Source organism: Grampus griseus (assembly GCF_964374135.1).
Source record: "Grampus griseus genome assembly, chromosome: 11".
NCBI classification, from domain to species: Eukaryota; Metazoa; Chordata; class Mammalia; order Artiodactyla; family Delphinidae; genus Grampus; species Grampus griseus.
Window position 1 is genome coordinate 81294287 of NC_139005.1, and position 21084 is coordinate 81315370.

Here is a 21084-nt window from a genome sequence, read left to right on the forward strand (position 1 = left end):
GCTTTGTCTTTCTTCTTCAAGATGGGGTTAGACTCAGATCATAGAGAAAACAGGGAAAAGAGACAAAAGGAAGGTTTTCTTTTTTTCTTTGGAAACCAATATCATTATGCCCAATAAAACTAAAAGAACATAAAGAAACTACGAATTCATGTGTTAAGAGGGTCTAACAGTGAGATCATCACAATCCATAAGCGATTTAGCAAAGCATTTCTTCCCTACACAGGCAGTGAGAATGAAACACCAATGAATATCAGGGCAAGAGCAACAGGAAGCTTGACATTTGACACTGGCTAAATCTGAAGATAGGATAACACATAAATCCTATGCCTCTCAGGTACACAACAAACTGGCAAAGACAGACGCATTGTCTTCTTTCCCCCCTTACTTACTACACTCTGGCTTCCATTTTTCCCAAGTTCTTCCTCTGAAATCTTGCTCAAATTATCTAAGTAGTGGTCTGATATTGTGTGGCACAAATCTTCAAAAGAATAATCCTTTTCTTGACAGAGCTTTATTTCATCCAAGAGTTTTGATAATTCACCAGTCACAGTTTCACCTGTAAGAAAACAGTAAATTTTTCAAAAGTTTCAAGAAAGAATACTGCTAAAACTTGATGTTAAACAATAAAAATATAACTAGTATGGTGCTAGAACTCAAAATATGGCAAACAAGATTAAGTTGTCAGAAAATTTATTTTGCTGAAAGCAAGGTACTAAATCATAATTAGTACAATAATGTTAAAAGACAAAGAGAAATTCCAGTTTTGCCTATTTTTATTCTTTCTCAAAATGGAAATAAGTATTGAAGGTTTACATATATGTAGTACATAAAAGCATCTGGAATTACAATTCCTAAGGCTTCATTTACTACAGCATTTAATCTTCAGTAGTCTTTTATGGGCATTATACTTCACTGACAGAATTCATTCAACAATTCATTAACAAATTTGAAATGGTGCTGGGAGCCTACTTCCTAGGTTCAATAAAAAGAAACAGAACATATTTAAACAAATAATTATGTAAGTAATTAATAAATTATGATATAAAGGGACAACAGAAGGAACAGATATATAATCTGCATCAACTGTCAACATGACTATTTTGTAGGCTGCATGCAAATATTCATTTTTTTTCTAATTATTCTCAGAAAGGAACTTCATCCCAATAATTCATTCTGAAAAAAACCTAGCAGTTACAATCCATATATAAATATTTTTATTCTACATTAAAAACATACCTTAGGAAAAATAAGTCAACTGTGAAATACCCACTCCATGTAAACTTCATGACAGCAGGGACTGCTGTCCCTTTGATCACCACTGTATCTCAGGACCAAGAATACTGCCTGACAAATAGCAGGAGCTCAATAAATGTTGACCGAATAAATGGATAAAATATAGAGTATAACTTATTAGACCTGACATTTTCACAAGTATGAGCCTTTTTGTACATATAGGACAAACATAACAGTTTAGTACATAGCAGACTAGTATCATTTCAAGGGTTTTACAATTAGCTACTCACTTTTGGTCTTCTGGGAAGGAGACTCAACAGGAGATGAAATATGTGTCTCTTGGGTTGTATCTTCCTGTATGTGTGCTTCAAGGACTGTTGATCTTCCCACGCCGTCTAAATATTCTGTGTATATAAGTTTTTGAAATTACATACTTGAATTCATTTATTTAAAAAACTTTAACTTTGTTTTACATTTTTTTTTTTTTTTTTTTTTTTTGCGGTACGCAGGCCTCTCACTGTTGTGGTCTCTCCTGTTGTGGAGCACAGGCTCTGGACGCGCAGGCTCAGCGGCCATGGCTCATGGGCCCAGCTACTCTGCGGTATGTGGGATCTTCCCGGACCGGGGCACAAACCTGTGTCCCCTGCATCGGCAGACGGACTCTCAACCACTGCGCCACCAGGGAAGCCCTACTTTTACTTTTGATGGTCATTTTTTCATTTATTTCTTTATATCCTAAGTTTTTAAAGAACTTCAAAAAATCAAACAAAGAACTTCATGATGAGCTATTAATTTAAAGCTTTTTAATTAAAACAGAAAAGATATTTTAGAAGAGACTCATGAATACTTTTTCTGAAACTAAATTTTTGTCACAACCTTTCCTTAACATCCTCAGTTTCCGTAAATATATCCTACCTGAAGGTTGAAAACTCTCTGAATGATGCTTTGAATAGACTTCATCTCTAAACAGGGATATCAAATTCAGATGGATATAATGATCAGTCAGGTAACATACATGCATGAAGTGGGATAAGTTTAATTTATGATGGTGTTGTAATCTTGTAAGATAAGCACAATTGCGTATTGAACTTTAGTTCAACAAAGAAATAATGTTCTTCCCCATTCTTTTTTTATTGACATTTATTTTATTTTTTTAATTTTATTTCATTTCATTTTATTTGGCTGTGCCGCGTGGCATTCAGGCTCCTAGTTCTGTGACCAGGGATCAAACCCAGGCCCTGGCAGTGAGAGTGCAGAGTCCCAACAACTGGACAGCCAGGGAATTCCCTATTATTGACTTTTTACCTTTTTTTTTTTTTTTTTTTGTCCCACACTCAGCCTGTCTCTCATTTTTCCAATTCTGATGAGGATATAATAATAATAAAACTTAAATATTGCTTACTATGCACCCAGCAGTGTTCTAAGTATTTAATATAAATTAACTCATTTAATCTTCACAAAACTATGACACAGGCACTAGTACTATCTCAGTTTTAAAGGTGACAACTAAAGGGGGAGGATTATTAACTTGGCCACGTTCATTCAGCTAATAAGTGGCAAAGCCAGATAGATACAAGAAGCATCTCACTTTTCTCTTAATCATAAGAAAATAGCATCTGAATGCAGGGATAAATGTCGATTAACATTCAACCTCAATGTAACCAAAAAAAATGGAAAGCCTGCAGAGCCTGGTTAACCAGAGAGCAGATGCCCCATCTAAAGTTCGGCAATGAAGTAAAACGAAAGCCTGCATTTTTTTGAGAAACCCAAACTGGGGAGTTAGCTGAAATCCTAGATTTTTAAATGCTGAAAGCTAATTCAATTTTTACAGAAACACAGTGTGAGCCAAAAGTATGTGATCTAAACAAAACATATCTGCTACCCGCCAAAAAGCATTCAGCCCACAATGGATGGTTTGTTTACAGCCTCTGGCTAAGGGGTTAAATCAATACTCGCACTTCTTTATTCCGAAGGAACCCCTTCTTCTTGAAATTCACTTAAGAAACTTTGTGCTATCATGCCAACCACTTTTGTTTTCATACTATCCAAATAGTTTCTATCTAAGAGCAATTCTACTAGGCAAATTCTAATAGGAAAAGAAAGCAACTTATGGGGTTCTATACTGAAAATTTCTGACTCAGGCAGTAATTTTATCTACTATAAATTGTCTTTACTACAATAACAAACTTTTTCATAAGACTTAAAATGTACCAGTGATTTGGGACTTCCTTGGCAGTGCAGTGGTTAAGAATCTGGCAGCCAATGCAGGGGACACGGGTTTGAGCCCTGGTCCAGGAAGATCTCACATGCTGCGGAGCAACTAAGCCCATGTGCCACAACTACTGAGCCTGCACTCTAGAGCCCACGAGCCACAACTACTGAGCCCACGAGCCGCAACTACTGAAGCCCGAGCACCTAGAGCCCATGCTCCGCAACAAGAGAAGCCACCGCAATGAGAAGCCTACCACACAGCAACGAAGAGTAGCCCCCGCTCCCTGCAACTAGAGAAACCCTGCACACAGCAACGAAAACCCAATGCAGCCATAAATTAATTAGTTAATTAATTTAAAATAAATAATAAACTGTACCAGTGATTTGAAAAGCAGGAATGCAGAGAATATAATGTGTTCACATTCTAAAATTTGACAATAATTTTAAAAATTCAAAGATGTCACAAATACTCCATCACAAATTGGCATACCTAATGAATCTTGACCATTTAAAAGAACAGACATTTACTCCTATATAATAACATTTTCATCTAAGTTGAACCAGTGCAATATGTTAGAAATGTCTGTAATTATGTCATGCCCCCTTTTTAGTGGATGACATTTATTTTGCTTCTCCTGAGAGACATATTATGCACAAGTCTCAGTTTTTTTAAAGTTCAGTTAGAGGCAAAAATCCAATATGAAATACAAAGTGCCTAGAAGGGAAAGACTTCTTTAAATACTGTATATATCACTCTTTTATTTTTCACTTTTCATTCAACTTGACTTTAATTTGAATTAATATGACGAGCCATACTTGTATCCGCCTCTGATTTATCTCTATATGCGCTTGACTTGCAATTAACTTCTTTATTGACAAGAAAATTGTAGGGGTTTGAACTTCCCTGAGAGGTTTCAGAAGTAAAGAAAGAAAAGAACATAATGACCTCCTGTAGTGCATCTATTCTTTTCCCCTCTTTGGGCTTTGTTGACTCCTGTATCTATTATGCATGTCTCCTGCTCAACATGGTTTTAATTCACCTATCTCCTTGCAGGACAAAGCTGCTCTTCAGCTTCTCAAATGATATCCATTGGCACCCATCCCACCTCCCTCTATTACATTCACAGCCAATCTGTAACAACTGTAGGGGATAATCCCCACTGAACAGTGCAGGAGCTAAGTGGAAAGGAAAGAACAAACAACTGGATTTTTAAGGGAACATGTTACATATCAGGCCTAATCACCAAGCAGAAACGGAAAGCACTTAAATTTAAATTTTTCATAAAATTTTTAGATCAAATGGGGAAGTATGTAATCCTGCAAATGAAAAAGTAGTACCTAGGTGGTTGTCAAACCTTCAATAGACCTAGTAATTGCAACTAACTACAAATGTACTTAAAATGACCTTTATCAAAACCAAAGGCTGGCAAGACTGAATTATCTTGTACTACTGGATTTGGTAGGAAATAATCTGTATTCTTTCAACTAAGTACAATTTTGTTGTTGTTAACCCAGCATTTACACACCAGTTCTACCACTTAGAATAGGACATATAAGTCTGAGCAAGTCACTTAGCCTCTTGGAGCTTCAGTTTCCCTCATGTGCAAAAAGAAGAATAACGATATCTGACTTATCTACCTCACAGTTATAGAAAACAGACAAAATAACAGAAAATCCCTGAAAACTCTTAAAGCACTATTCAAGTGTAAGATAATACCTCAGCATCATCACTTTACAGTCCTAATACCTTCAAGTTCATAACTACATATTTATTACATGTGTTTAATTAAAAACGCTTTTTAATATCACATAAGTAAAAAAAAGTTTAGCTTTTAAAAAATTACTGAGCAGTTGAAAAACCGAAATAAAACATTAAAAGGTAGTAATTATTATTGAGTTTAAAAGTATACCAGAGAAAAAAGCAAATAATAAGTTCATTCAAAAGTAAATGTTAAAACCCAAGAGAAAACTAGGACAGTTTTAATTTAATCTTAACTGTAACGCAAACTCATCCATCATTCAATACTCTTTACCTTGTAAGAGACTTGCAATCTGGAGAGATTTCTGAGATGGATGTTCTTTCAGAATGTCTAAGACAGTTCTACCTAAGCTATCTTTTATGTTGGCATCAATTCCTGAAAGAAAAAGAAAAACCCACTAGATGTACACAAGTGAGGTATCATTAGAAGATACAGTCAATACATAACTGCTCTAATTTCAAAAGTATACAGACCAAGTACTTAAGGTGATTTTTTTAAATTAAGACACACACACACACACACACACACACACACACATGATTTTAGTAAGAAAGAAGGTGGGAGACCACTGATGCCAAAGATTAGGAACATTCTTGATAATGAATTAACTCTTAAAGGGCACTGATCCATTCATTAATATTGTTTTTTCAGATTATAGCTAATTGAGGTTATAGCTAGTTAACTAATGGTAGCCTATCAAGCTGAAAAATATTACTGATTTAGAATTTAAATTCCTAAAGTATAATGGTCATTTTATATATTCTGTATAATATGGTAAAAATAAAAATAATGTACCATGTAAGTAGTATAAGAACAGTCTTAGAATACTTTAGTATTCACAAAAGTTGAAAAAGCAGGATTATTTTGAATTATTGTCCAAATACAAAGTCAAATATTTAATATTTATTTATGCAAGATTATATTCAATGTCAGCAACACTCATCAAATACCTGGTGAGCAAACTCCTTAAAGTTTGTAACTGAAATACCTTTGGAATTATTTTAATTCTCAAATGTTTATTGTAAAGAGATTTTATTGTAAAGAGTATAATGTAGCAAACAGCAAAAAGTTTATAAACTTCCCAAATATCTAAGCACAAACAAAGCCAGGTTTCAGGATCTAGCCTCAACAGTTAGCTCATTATAATAAAATTATTAGTATTTGCTTAAATTTTTATGGAAATGTGTTACCTGCACAAATTTAATTGGTTGCCTCATTTATTATATCATTGTGTTACATATCAAAGTTACATATACATGAAATTTTAACTTCACGTAAGAACAATCACAATGCAATAGTCTGCCAATACTTTTCATTTAACATTTTTACTGAGGAAAATAAACACACTAAATATAGTTTAAAACACAAAAGACTCACGTCAGTTGTTTACAAGCATAAATTTGTATCCATGCCTTATTATTTGAATATTATTTTATTTATTTTTGTATACAGCAGGCTCATATTAGTTATCTATTTTATACATATTAATGTATATATGTCAATCCCAATCTCCCAATTCATCACACCACCACCACATCCGCTCCCCACCGCTTCCCCTCCTTGGTGTCCATACGTTTGTTCTCTATATCTGTGTCTCTATTTCTACCGTGCAAACTGGTTTATCTGTACCATTTTTCTAAGTTCCACATATATGCGTTAATATACGATATTTGTTTTTCTCTTTCTGACATACTTCACTCTGTATGGCAGTCTTTAGATTCATCCACGTCTCTACAAATGACCCAATTTCATTCCTTTTTATGGCTGAGTCATATTCCATTGTATATATATGTACCACATGTTTATCCATTTGTCTGTCAATGGGCATTTAGGTTGCTTCCATGACCTGGCTATTGTAAATAGTGCAACAACGAACATTGGGGTTCATGTGTCTATTTTTTTTTTTTTACATCTTTATTGGAGTATAATTGCTTTACAATGGTGTGTTAGTTTCTGCTTTATAACAAAGAGAATCAGTTATACGTATACATATGTTCCCATATCTCTTCCCTCTGGCGTCTCCTTCCTGCCTACCCTCCCTATCCCACCCCTCTAGGTGGTCACAAAGCACCAAGCTGATCTCCCTGTGCTATGCGGCTGCTTCCCACTAGCTATCTATTTTACGTTTGGTAGTGTATATATGTCCGTGCCACTCTCTCACTCTGTCACAGCTTACCCTTCCCCCTCCCCATATCCTCAAGTCCATTCTCTGGTGGGTCTGTGTCTTTATTCCTGTCTTACCCTCAGGTTCGTCATGACATTTCTTTTTTTCTCATTTCATATATATGTGTTAGCATACGGTATTTGTCTTTCTCTTTCTGACTTACTTCACTCTGTATGACAGACTCTAGGTCCATCCACCTCACTACAAATAATTCAATTTATTTTCTTTTTATGGCTGAGTAATATTCCATTCTATATATGTGCCACATCTTCTTTATCCAGTCATCTGATGATGGACACTTAGGTTGTTTCCATCTCCTGGCTATTGTAAATAGAGCTGCAATGAACATTTTGGTACATGACTCTTTTTGAAATGGTTTTCTCAGGGTATATGCCCAGTAGGGGGATTGCTTGGTCATATGGTAGTTCTATTTGTAGTTTTTTAAGGAACCTCCATACTGTTCTCCATTGGCTGTACCAACTCACATTCCCACCAGCAGTGCAACAGTGTTCCCTTTTCTCCACACTCTCTCCAGCATTTATTGTTTCTAGATTTTTTGATGATGGCCATTATGACCGGTGTGAGATGATATCTCATTGTAGTTTTGATTCGCACTTCTCTAATGATTAATGATGTTGAGCATTCTTTCATGTGTTTGTTGGCAGTCTGTGTATCTTCTTTGGAGAAATCTCTATTTAGGTCTTCTGCCCATTTTTGGATTGGGTTGTTTGTTTTTTTGTTATTGAGCTGCAAGAGCTGCTTGTAAATTTTGGAGATTAATCCTTTGTCAGTTGCTTCATTAGCAAATATTTTCTCTCATTCTGAGGGTTGTCTTCTGGTCTTGTTTATGGTTTCCTTTGCTGTGCAAAAGCTTTGAAGTTTCATTAGGCCTCATTTGTTTATTTTTGTTTTCATTTCCATTTCCCTAGGAGGTGGGTCAAAAAGAACCTTGCTGTGATTTATGTCATAGTGTTCTGCCTATATTTTCCTCTAAGAGTTTGATAGTTTCTGGCCTTACATTTAGGTCTTTAATCCATTTTGAGCTTATTTTTGTATATGGTGCTAGGGAGTGTTCTAATCTCATACTTTTACATTTACCTGTCCAGTTTTCCCAGCACCACTTACTGAAGAGGCTGTCCTTTCTACAATGTACATTCCTGCCTCCTTTATCAAAGATAAGGTGATCATATGTGTGTGGGTTTATTTCTGGGCTTTCTATCCTGTTCCATGGATCTATATTTCTGTTTTTGTGTCAGTACCGTACTGTCTTGATTACTGTAGCTTTGTAGTATAGTCTGAAGTCAGGGAGCCTGATTCCTCCAGCTTCGTTTTTTGTTCTCAAGATTGCTTTGGCTATTCGGGGTCTTTTGTGTTTCCATACAAATTGTGAAATTTTTTGTTCTAGTTCTGTGAAAAATACCAGTGGTAGTTTCATAGGGATTGCATTGAATCTGTAGATTGCTTTGGGTAGTAGAGTCATTTTCATAATGTTGATTCTTCCAACCCAAGAACATGGTATATCTCTCCATCTATTTGTATCGTCTTTCTTTCATCAGTGTCTCATAATTTTCTGCATACAGGTCTTTTGTATCCTTAGATAGTTTTATAACTAGACGCTTTATTCTTTTTGTTGCAGTGGTAACTGGGAGTGTTTTCTTGATTTCACTTTCAGATTTTTCATCATTAGTGTATAGGAATGCCAGAGATTTCTGTGCATTAATTTTGTATCCTGTTACTTTACCAAATTCATTGATGAGCTCTAGTAGTTTTCTGGTAGCATCTTTAGGATTCTCTATGTATAGTATCATGTCATCTGCAAACAGTGACAGCTTTACTTCTTCTTTTCCGATTTGGATTCCTTTTATTTCCTTTTCTTCTCAGATTGCTGTGGCTAAAACTTCCAAAACTATGTTGAATAAGAGTGGTGAGAGTGGGCAACATTGTCTGGTTCCTGTTCCTAGTGGAAATTCTTTCAGTTTTGAAACATTGGGGATGATGTTGGCTGTGGGTTTGTCATATATGGCCCTTATTATGTTGAGGAAAGTTCCCTGTATGCCTACTTTCTCCAGGGTTTTTATCATAAATGGGTGTTGAATTTTTGTCAAAAGCTTCCTCTGCATCGATTGAGATGATCATATGGTTTTTCTCCTTCAATTTGTTAATATGCTGTATCACATTGATTGATTTGTGTATATTGAAGAATCCTTGCATTCCTAGAATAAACTCACTTGATCATAGTGTATGATCCTTTTAATGTGCTGTTGGATTCTGTTTGCTAGTATTTTCTTGAGGTTTTTGCATCTATGTTCATCAGTGATACTGGCCACTAGTTTTCATTCTTTCTGACATCCTTGTCTGGTTTTGGTATCAGGGTGATGGTGGCCTCGTAGAATGAGTTTGGGAGTGTTCCTCCCTCTGCTATATTTTGGAAGAGTTTGAGAAGGATAGGTGTTAGCTGTTCTCTAAATGTTTGATAGAATTCGGCTGAAAAGCTATCTGGTCCTGGGCTTTTGTTTTTTGGAAGATTTTTAATCACAGTTTCAATTTCAGTGCTTGTGATTGGTCTGTTCATATTTTCTATTTCTTCCTGATTCAGTCTTGGCAGGTTGTGCATTTCTAAGAATTTGTCCATTTCTTCCAGGTTGTCCATTTTATTGGCATAGAGTTGCTTGTAGTAATCTCTCATGATCTGTTGTATTTCTGCAGTGTCAGTTGTTACTTCTCCTTTTTCACTTCTAATTCTATTGATTTGAGTCTTCTCCCTTTTTTTCTTCATGAGTCTGGCTAATGGTTTATCAATTTTGTTTATCTTCTCAAAGAACCACCTATTAATTTTATTGATCTTTGCTATCATTTCCTTCATTTCTTTTTCATTTATTTCTGGTCTAATCTTATGGTTTCCTCCTTCTGCTAACTTTGGGGGTTTTTTGTTCTTCTTTCTCTAATTGCTTTAGGTGCAAGGTTAGGTTGTTTATTCGAGATGTTCCCTGTATCTTAAGGTAGGATTGTATTGCTATAAACTTCCCTCTTAGAACTGCTTTTGCTGCATCCCATAGGTTTTGGGTCGTCGTGTCTCCATTGTCATTTGTTTCTAGGTACTTTTTGATTTCCTTTTTGATTTCTTCAGTGCACTTCGTTATTAAGTAGTGTATTGTTTAGCCTCCATGTGTTTCTATTTTTTACAGGTCTTTTCCTGTAATTGATATCTAGTCTCATAGTGTTGTGGTCGGAAAAGATACTTGATACAATTTCAATTTTCTTAAATTTACCAAGGCTTGATTTGTGACCCACGATATGATCTATCCTGGAGTATGTTCCATGAGCACTTGAGAAAAATGTGTATTCTGTTGTTTTTGGATGGAAATGTCCTATAAATATCAATTAAATCCATCTTGTTTAATGTATCATTTAAAGCTTGTGTTTCCTTATTTATTTTCATTTTGAATGATCTGTCCATTGGTGAAAGTGGGGTGTTAAAGTCATCTACTATGAATGTGTTACTGTCGATTTCCCCTATTTTGGCTGTTAGTATTTGCCTTATGTATTGAGGTGGTCCTATGCTGGGTGCATAAATATTTACAATTGTTATATCTTCTTGGATCAATCTCTTGATCATTATATAGTGTCCTTCTTAGTCTCTTCTAATAGTCTTGATTTTAAAGTCTATTTTGTGTGATATGAGAATTGCTACTCCAGCTTTATTTTGGTTTCCATTTGCACGGAATATCTTTTTCCATCCCCTCACTTTCAGTCTGTATGTGTCTCTATGTCTGAAGTGGGTCTCTTGTAGACAGCATATATATGGGTCTTGGTTTTGTATCCATTCAGCCAGTCTGTGTCTTTTGGTGGGCGCATTTAATCCATTTACATTTAAGGTAATTATCAATATGTATGTTCCTATTCCCATTTTCTTAATTGTTTTCGGTTTGTTATTGTAAGTCTTTTCCTTCTCTTGTGTTTCTTGCCTAGAGAAGATCCTTTAGCATTTGTTGTAAAGCTGGTTTGGTGGTGCTGAACTCTCTCAGCTTTTACTTGTCTGTAAAGGTTTTAATTTCTCCATCAAATCTGAATGAGATCCTTGCTGGGTAGAGTAATCTTGGTTGTAGGTTTTTCTCCTTCATCACTTTAAATATGTCCTGCCAGTCCCTTTTGGCTTGCAGAGTTTCTGCTGAAAGATCAGCTGTTATCCTTATGGGGATTCCCTTGTGTGTTATTTGTTGTTTTTCCCTTGTTGCTTTTAACATGTTTTCTTTGTATTTAATTTTTGACAGTTTGATTAATATGTGTCTTGGTGTGTTTCTCCTTGAATTTATCCTGTATGGGACTCTCTGTGCTTCCTGGGCTTGATTAACTATTTCCTTTCCCATATTAGGGAAGTTTTCAACTATAATCTCTTCAAATATTTTCTCAGTCCCTTTCTTTTTCTATTCTTCTTCTGGAACCCCTATAATTCGAATGTTGGCGCGTTTAATCTTGTCCCAGAGCTCTTTGAGACTGTCCTTGGTTCTTTTCATTCTTTTTTCTTTATTCTGCTCAGCAGTAGTTATTTCCAGTATTTTATCTTCCAGGTCACTTATTCGTTCTTCTGCCTCAGTTATTCTGCTATTGATCCCTTCTAGAGTATTTTTAATTTCATTTATTGTGTTGGTCATCGTTGCTTGTTTCATCTTTAGTTCTTCTAGGTCCTTGTTAAATGTTTCCTGCATTTTCTCTATTCTATTTCCAAGATTTTGGATCACCTTTACTATCATTATTCTGAATTCTTTTTCAGGTAGACTGCCTATTTCCTCTTCATTTGTTAGGCCTGGTAGGTTTTTATCTTGCTCCTTCATCTTCTGTGTTTTTTTCTATCTTCTCATTTTGCTTATCCTACTCTGCTTGGGGTCTCCTTTTTGCAGGCTGCAGGTTCGTAGTTCCCGTTGTTTTTGGTGTCTGTCCCCAGTGGCTAAAGTTGTTTCAGTGGGTTGTGTAGGCTTCCTGGTGGAGGGGACTAGTGCCTGTGTTCTAGTGGGTGAGGCTGGATCTTGTCTTTCTAGTGGGCAGGTCCACCTCTGGTGGTGTGTTTTGGGGTGTCTGTGGACTTACGATTTTAGGCAGCCTCTCTGCTAATGGGTGGGGTTGTGTTCCTGTCTTGCTAGTTTTTTGGCATAGGGTGTCCAGCACTGTAGCTTGCTGGTTGTCGAGTGAAGCTGGGTGTTGGTGTTGAGATGGAGATCTCTGGGGATTTTTGCCATTTGATATTACGTGGAGCTGGAAGGTCTCTTGTGGACCAGTGTCCTGAAGTTGGCTCTCCCACCTCAGAGGCACAGCACTGACTCCTGGCTGCAGCACCAAGAGCCTTTCATCCACACGGTTCAGAATAAAAGGGAGAAAATGTAGAAAAAAAGAAAGAGGATAAAAGAAAATAAAATAAAGTAAGATAAAATAAAATAAAGTTATTAAAATATAAAATGATTATTCAGTAAAAAAAATTTTTTTAAGTAAAAAAAAAACAAGAAACAGATGGATAGAACCCTAGGACAAATGGTGTCAGCAAAGCTATACAGACAAAATCTCACATAGTAGCATACACATACACACTCACAAAAAGAGGAAAAGGGGAAAAAATAATAAATCTTGCGCTCAAAGTCCACCTCCTCAATTTGGGATGATTCATTGTCTATTCAGGTATTCCACAGATGCAGGGTACATCAACTTGATTGTGGAGATTTAATCTGCTGCTCCTGAGGCTGCTGGGAGAGATTTCCTTTTCTCTTCTTTGTTTGCACAGCTCCTGGGGCTCAGCTTTGGATTTGGCCCTGCCTCTGCGTGTAGGTCACCGGAGGGCGTCTGTTCTTTGCTCAGACAGGACGGGGTTAAAGGAGCCGCTGATTCGGGGGCTCTGGCGCACTCAGGCCGGAGGGAGGGAGGGGTACGAAGTGCGGGGCGAGCCTGTGGCAGCAGAGGCCAGCGTGACGTTGCACCAGCCTGAGGCGCACCGTGCGTTCTCCTGGGGAAGTTGTCCCTGGATCCCGGGAACCTGGCAGTGGCAGGCTGCACAGGCTCCCGGGAGGGGTGGTGTGGATAGTGACCTGTGCTCGCACACAGGCTTCTTGGTGGTGGCAGCAGCAGCCTTAGCATCTCATGCCCGTCTCTGGGGTCCGTGCTGTTAGCCGCGGCTCGCGCCCATCTCTGAAGCTCCTTTAAGCAGCGCTCTTAATCCCCTCTCCTCACGCACCAGGAAGCAAAGAGGGAAGAAAAATCTCTTGCCTCTTCGGCAGGTCCAGACTTTTCCCCGGACTCCCTCCTGGCTAGCCGTGGTGCACTAACCCCCTGCAGGCTGTGTTCAGGCTGCCAACCCCAGTCCTCTCCCTGCGCTCTGACCGAAGCCCGAGCTTCAGCTGCCAGCCCAGCCCGCCCTGGCGGTTGAGCAGACAAGCCTCTCAGGCTGGTGAGTGCCAGTCAGCACCGATCTTCTGTGCGGGAATCTCTCCGCTTTGCCCTCCGCACCCCTGTTGCTGCGCTCTCCTCCATGGCTCCGAAGCTTCCGCCCTCTGCCACCCGCAGTCTCCTCCCGCGAGTGGCTTCCTAGTGTGTGGAAACCTTTCCTCCTTCACAGCTCCCTCCCACTGGTGCAGGTCCCATCCCTATCCTTTTCTCTCTGTTTATTCTTTTTTCTTTTGCCCTACCCAGTTACGTGGTGAGTTTCTTGCCTTTTGGGAGGTCTGAGGTCTTCTGCCAGCGTTCAGTAGGTGTTCTGTAGGAGTTGTTCCACGTGTAGATGTATTTCTTATGTATCTGTTGGGAGGAAGGTGATCTCCGCGTCTTACTCTTCTGCCATCTTCCCCCTCTCTCGCATGTGTCTTTTTGAATTATGGTTTTCTCTGGGTATATGCCCAGGTGTGGGATTGCTGGGTCACATGGTAATTGTATTTTTAGTTTTTTAAGGAACCTCCATGCTGTTCTCCATAGTGGCTGTATCAATTTACATTCCCCCCAACAGTGCAAAAGGGTTCCCTTTTTTCCACACCCTCTCCATTATCCATGCCTTTTGATATTAAAAAAATCTGACCTCAGTTCCAATTTTATTTCAGTCATAATATACATATGGAGACAAATAAGCCTACTTTGTTTTTCCTTCAAAGCTTTCCCTCTAAAAGGTTCCCTTTAAATCACTGCAGCTTACAAACAGTAGCTACTCAGTTGATGAAGTAACTAGAAGGAGAATTTACCTGAAGGACAGGGAACTCTAATTTCTGTTTACCATTATTCACAATATAAAAACCTAGGGAAAGTAGTACGTTCTTTAATAAACCAAGCAATTGTCTTAACTTCACGGGGATCAGTTCCACCCTCCTATAGAAGGCAGACATTTCCTTTTCTTTTTGGTAGTTTTTATTTTAATGTGATTTAAGTGTATAAAATTATAATTTCTAAAAGCTTTTTATTAAAGTATCTACTGAGTAAAGGAAGGTACACATTGTTATCAGTTTTTTTCCCTAAACATTGAGGCTCAATTCTACATGGTATGAATACGTACCTGCAATTTAGAGTGAAGGTAAGAAATAAGGGTGATTGTCAAGAAAAAAAAAAAAAGTGTCATTTTCCTATGTCTACTCCTGAAATACGAATAGTTTTTGGCAAGATAAGCCTCATGGAGAATCAAGATAAGTTCCATGGAGAATCATGATAGTTACCTGTTTCTAACAGAACTCGCACAACATCTACCTTTCCAAACAAAGCTGCTTCGTGAAGTGCACTCCCTTTTTCTGTCTGGAAAAAAAAAAAAGAAGAAGGAAAAAGAAGCACAGTTGCATTAGGAATGCTTAGGTTAAAAAATTCTGTCATTTTATGTATTCATACATATTCTCTGTAATCTTAGCACTCTGACAGAAAGGTAGTGTGAAATAAAGAAGAGATTCTAGAAACAAAACCCAAAAGCTTGAATTTGTGAAACACCTCTGCTTCTGTGTAGCCATTTGACCTTGTTATGTTGGTAATCTTCCTCATCATAGCATTTATAGTACTACATTATAATGTTATGTGATTGTCTATTCCCTTTAATAAACTGTAAGTTTAGTGGAAATGTAGATATCTATTTTTTTCATCATGGTATCACCAATGCCTAGAAAAAAGTACCTCAAAAATGTAGACATTTAAGAATTATTTTGAGGGTAAAAGGTAGAAGAAGGTAGGAACATAACATAGAAGACAAGAATATGTAAGTATTGCAGGGAGAGATTGGTTTCTGCCTTGAGGAAGATAAAGGAAGATTTCAAAGAGGAAGCTTTTTAGCTATACATTAAAAAAAACTTTTTTCCTCTCAAGAATTTTAAAATGTCTACCAGGTCCTTAGTATGTGCACATGTCTCTGCGTGTTAAACTGAACACTGTCATTATGGCAACTTTGTTCTCTTGTACTAAAAGTAATCTCTAGTATGGGATTTTCATCTCAATACAAAAAAGAAATATCACTATAAAATACTATATAACGTAAAAATGTTTTTAATTAATAAAATATTATTGTATAATTAACCCAGTATAAAATGGTTTATAAATGCATTGTTAAGGAGGCTTGAGGACCACTGAAGATCTATCAATGTGATCTGAATTTATTGCCAAAAAGGTAAAACTGAAATGCACTTGATCTATAATTTTCTGGGTATGATATGTATAGACACTAATAAACATGGAAATAAAATAATTTATAAATATATATAGCACTATACAGAAGGAAAATTAAACTGTAGAAACTTATGCAGCTCCTTAAAACAATGTTTCAATGTGTGGCATAAAAAGTTAATTTTTTTCACTCCCTAAAAAATATCCCTTGAAATAATCTAATTCTTCTCACTCTCATTCTATGTCTTTCAACCAACTTTCTTACTACTAATTTGATTTCCTTCAAATTTTCACAAAAGTTTGGACTTAATGTTAGAAAAACCCTTCCTGGAATAGCACACCTTAAAATTCTGAAAAACTAAACAATATTTTAAATATAGAGATGAAAAGGAAAATGGAATTCCTCAGAGCCTGGGGAAGGCTATGAGGGACAGAAAGTATGAATCCAGGCATTGAGCACTGGAAGAAGAATTTGTTCAAGGAAATCTACCAATCCCTGATAGATTAGTATCTGGGCTTTAACCAAGGTGGGACTGGGAGGGGAGCAGGAGACAAAGTCTGAAGCTCAAGCAAGCTGAGAGGATAGATCAAGGACTCCTACAAAAATTAAAACCCCCAAAGAACAACAGCCTCAGTAAAAACAATAAAGTAAAAATTAAAAACTTGTTACAAAAATCTGTTGCAGAGAGGGAAAGTAAGATTTTAGCTCTAAACAGATTAGAATGACAGAAATAAATCCCACTGCTCTAAGAATTCCTAACCACAATTCTGTCCTCACAAGGGTTTGAGGCCAAATTTAACACAATCTCTGTGCCCCTCAGAGCCAAAAATGTAGAATAAAGTGATTTGGGTTCATAGTACCAGAGGCAGACATAAATGCTTAGCAGAAGCAGATATAAATCCTCTCTGAAAAGATACACTTTAAACTCAGGCCTCCAAGAGTTCCAAGAGTTAAAGCTTTAAAAAACACAAATTCAAATTTAGAAACCACTGAACATGAAAGGAAATAAGTCACTATGAGTAAGAAATAGTAGAAACAAAAAAGAAGATAATGGACTTCTCTGGTGATGCAGTGGTTGAGAATCCGCCTGTACAGTACAGTCCAACTATACTTTTGTTTGTACTGTCCAACAGTACAGTCCAACTATACTTTTGGACTGTAAAAATTAGTCAATCTTTCCAAACCCATGGTTGATGTAATTAGCTTCTTTGATAAGAGAATGTGAGAACTGTCAAAATGGAATGGATTATTCTCATAAACTTAAGGGAAACAGTGGAACTAGGAACTATTTACTGCTATCCCAGTATTATCACAAATAGTATAAAATTTAAATAGGTCAAATTTATAGACTTTTCCTTTTCAAAATATAGGTTAATTCCATAATATTTTGTAATTTATCATCCCCTACCTTGAGTCAGCATCTACTCTTCTCATTCAAATTACTTACTACCATTCTGTTCACCTCAGCACTCTCCCCCAAATCCACAATCCATAATTGGCCAAACGTTGAAAAACCGTGTTCTCATGAAACAATATTTAGTCTAAAACATTCTAAAAGCAAGTGTAATGTATACAAAGAAATAACACTAGGACTTCCCTGGTGGAACAGTGGTTAAGAACCTGCCTGCCAATCAATGCAGGGGACATGGGTTCGATCCCTGGTCTGGGAAGATCCCACATGCCACGGAGCAACTAAATCCGTGTGCCGCAACTACTGAACCTGCGCTCTAGAGCCCGCGAGCCACAACTTCTGAGCCCACATGCCACAACTACTGAAGCCCACATGCCCTAGAGCCCACGCACCACAACTACTGAGCCTGCGTGCTGCAACTGCTGAAGCCCACGCACCTAGAGCCCATGCTCCGCAACAAGAGAAGCCACCGCAAAGAAAAGTCTGCACACCACAAGGAAGAGTAGCCCCCCTCACCGCAACTAGAGAAAGCCTGCACGCAGCAACAAAGACCCAACGCAGCCAAAATAAATAAAGAAAGAAAAAAGAAGGCAGTCTTGGGAGAGAGCTGACACTGGCTGTGGATGCAGGAGCAAATGGGCCCACAGACCTCAGTGCCCCTAAAAAAAAAAAAAAGAAATAACACTAAAATAGGTGAACCCAAATTTGGGGCCTGCTTTTCCAATGGATCAAATTTCTCCATTTGTTTAAAATTAATCATTTAAAATAAACACAGTTTCTGAATAGACAATTATGCAGTTGATAATATAGTAACACTTCAATATTTATACAGTAAACAGATATGAAGCACTCACAACGTCTTAGCACCTTTCAGGGAAAAAAAAAACCTCCAATCACAATTAGTGATGAAAACAGCTTAGTGAGAAGACATGACCTGATATATATCTTAATGCTGAATTGCTGATAAAAGCAAAAGAAATTCTCTCTCCAATTGGAAATGGCTATTAAAGTTAAGTCTCAGTAGCACCAAAACTGAGAAAAACAAATGGTAGGAAAAGGGGAGAGGATATAGAAAAGAATGTTCCTATTTTTAAGCCCTGGGTTTTAGCTTCCTTTTTGGTTTGGCTGTATGTATTTCCCTGATACATGAAAGCTCAATTACGCATTTAAAGAGATCCTTGTTATATTTTATCCAAAACCTCTAGATGTTTCAAAATGGCTTTTTGGGTTGTATTCTAAGAGTGCCAAAACAGCAGACAGAAAGGGGATGTGAAGATGTCAGTTTGCCTGCACTGGTTCCCCCTTCCAAATTTAACACTCTAACCATAGCCCTTCTGAAGCTTGCAAAAGAGAATGACCAGATAAAGGAAGACCAAATTTTTTATTAAAGGAGAAAATAAATAGAACAAAGATATAAAGTGGGATTGTGATGATGATCAGTAGAGAAAATAGCACAAGTAGCAGGGAAAATAAAAACTATTGAGAAACAAGACCCACTACCAAAAGAAGTAACAACCAGTTAGTAAAGATAAACTTGATACAGAAAAAAGAAGAAAAGCCAATGAGAATGGCATTTAACACAGAAGTAACAACCCCTGATGCCCTGGTTGGTACCAATTAGCCCTGTAGGCATCTCTTGGGATGAAAGGTAAGAACTTAAAAGATAAGAACATCCTAGCCTTTGTAAATGAATAAATGTCTAAACAACTTGAGAAGCAACAGATCCTTTGTACCCTACATTAGCTAGACTATATCCAGAGTACTGTGTTCAAGCGTGGATACTAAACTTTCACAGGAACATCAACAGATTGGAATATGTCCAGAGAAGAGCATCCCAAAACAAGAATCTAGAAAAACATCATGTGAAGAATAGCTGAAAGTTATAAGTAGGTTTAGACTGGGGGTGGAAATGGCATAAGAGAAACAGGATGTGTCTTCAAAAAACTCAGAAATACCATTTCCCCTATTCTAAAGAAGATCTCTTCCTCTCCTCCTATTTAACTAGGGACTTCTGGCCAATATCTTTACCTTTCCTATCTTCCTTCACTTCTGTCTCAGAGGAAGCATCCATTCCCCTCATTAAAGCTAATCCTCGTGCTCGCTTCGGCAGCACATATACTAAAATTGGAACGATACAGAGATTAGCATGGCCCCTGTGCAAGGATGACCCACAAATTCATGAAGTGTTCCATATTTTTATTGCATAGCATAGGGAACTCTACTTAATGTACTGTGGTAACCTAAATGGGAGGGAAGTCCAAAAGGGAGGGGATATCTGTATGTGTATGGCTGATTCATTTTGTTGTGCAGTGGAGGCTAACACAACATTGTAAAGCAACCATACTCCAATAAAATTTTTTTTTAAAAAGCTAATCCTCCACTTGTGCTTTTTTCCCTATCATTTTCTGCTTGTTGAATTTTGCTCATGAAGTATCTTCACCATTTTCTTGCATCCTCAATTTCAGTCTCTTCATTGGATCCTTCCACTCTCCATAAAAATACATACCTTTTCACTATCTACCAAAACAAACAACCATAGAAACTTCCTGTGAACCTGCTATGATTTCAAGCTTCTATCCCATATCTCACTTTTCCTTACTCCACACTTTATTAAATATCATCTTCCCTTTTGAAGGCAAAATTTTTGTCTATTCTGTTGGTGCTATATCCTCTGGCACATAGTAGGCAATGCCTGGCACAGAGCAGGCACTCCATAAATACATGGTGAATGGATGAATTGATTATTATAATTGTACTGTCTTGGTTAGTTACCTCTTGTAACTAACTGCTTCTTTACAGACTTCTTTTCCAGAAACTACCTGAATAGTCTTTATTTGGCTTCTTCTCTCTCACTATAGTCTCTTTCTTGTAAACCCATCTGTTTCCATGGCTTCATCTCTCACTTCTCTGAGCTAGCACCATTTAAGTGGCACATCCTAAGAAAGACTTCCCCAACCCTTCATTCTCAAACACAAGAACCTGCTTTTTTCCTTTATACCACTTACTGCAATTTGTAATTTTTGTTTGTTTATATGTTTATTTTCTGTTTTCACACCCAGGCTCTCAACTCCATAAGAGTAGGGAACAAATTTTCTTGTTGATGTAGCATGTGCCTGGTATCCTCTCCTCAGAAGGCTGGAGGGGATATGGTGTCCTGAAAGGGAAACTAGGGGGAAGGAAACAGAGTTGCTAAGGTGGTAAGTGAGACAGATCAGGGAAGGCCTCCCTATTAAGGTGACATTTGAGCAGATACCTGAAGAAAGTAGAGGAGGAAGTCATGCAGGTTAGTAAGGCAAAGGCCTTATGGTAGTAGCACACACAGTGTGTTCCAGCAAGAGCAATGAGGCCACTGTGGCTGAAACTATATGAAAATGGCAAAGAGTAGCAGGAGGTAGCTTCAGGGAGAGTGAGACTAGGTCAGATAAGACACTGTCAGCCACTGTAAGGAGTGTGGCTTTTGTTCCAAGTGAGCTGGAATACCAGTGAAGGTTTCTGAGCAACCTGATTTAGTTTAATGGGATCACTTATAGCTGCTTTGTTGAAAATAGACTGAAGGAGTCTGTTATGGACTGAATGCTTGTGCCTCCCCCCCAAATTCATATGTTGAAGCCCTAAACCCCAATGTGACCGTATTTGGTGACAGGGACTTCACAGAAGTAATTAAGGTTAAATGAGGTTGTAAGGGCGGGAACCCAATTCTATG

At 37.5% G+C, this 21084-nt stretch overlaps 1 protein-coding gene across 7 annotated transcripts in view; it reads right to left on the reverse strand.

Annotated features, from left to right (window-relative positions):
* Positions 1-21084, reverse strand: part of ANKS1B (ankyrin repeat and sterile alpha motif domain containing 1B) — a gene marked incomplete at both ends in the record, with an annotated part of 1159914 nt that overhangs the window by 946635 nt on the left and 192195 nt on the right. For all 7 annotated transcript variants that reach the window (XM_082666412.1, XM_082666409.1, XM_082666411.1 and 4 more), the window contains 4 exons: positions 390-556; positions 1524-1637; positions 5478-5579; positions 15045-15120. In XM_082666412.1, coding sequence (XP_082522538.1) covers positions 390-556; positions 1524-1637; positions 5478-5579; positions 15045-15120 — 459 coding nt within the window. The remainder of the gene's footprint in view (positions 1-389; positions 557-1523; positions 1638-5477; positions 5580-15044; positions 15121-21084) is intronic.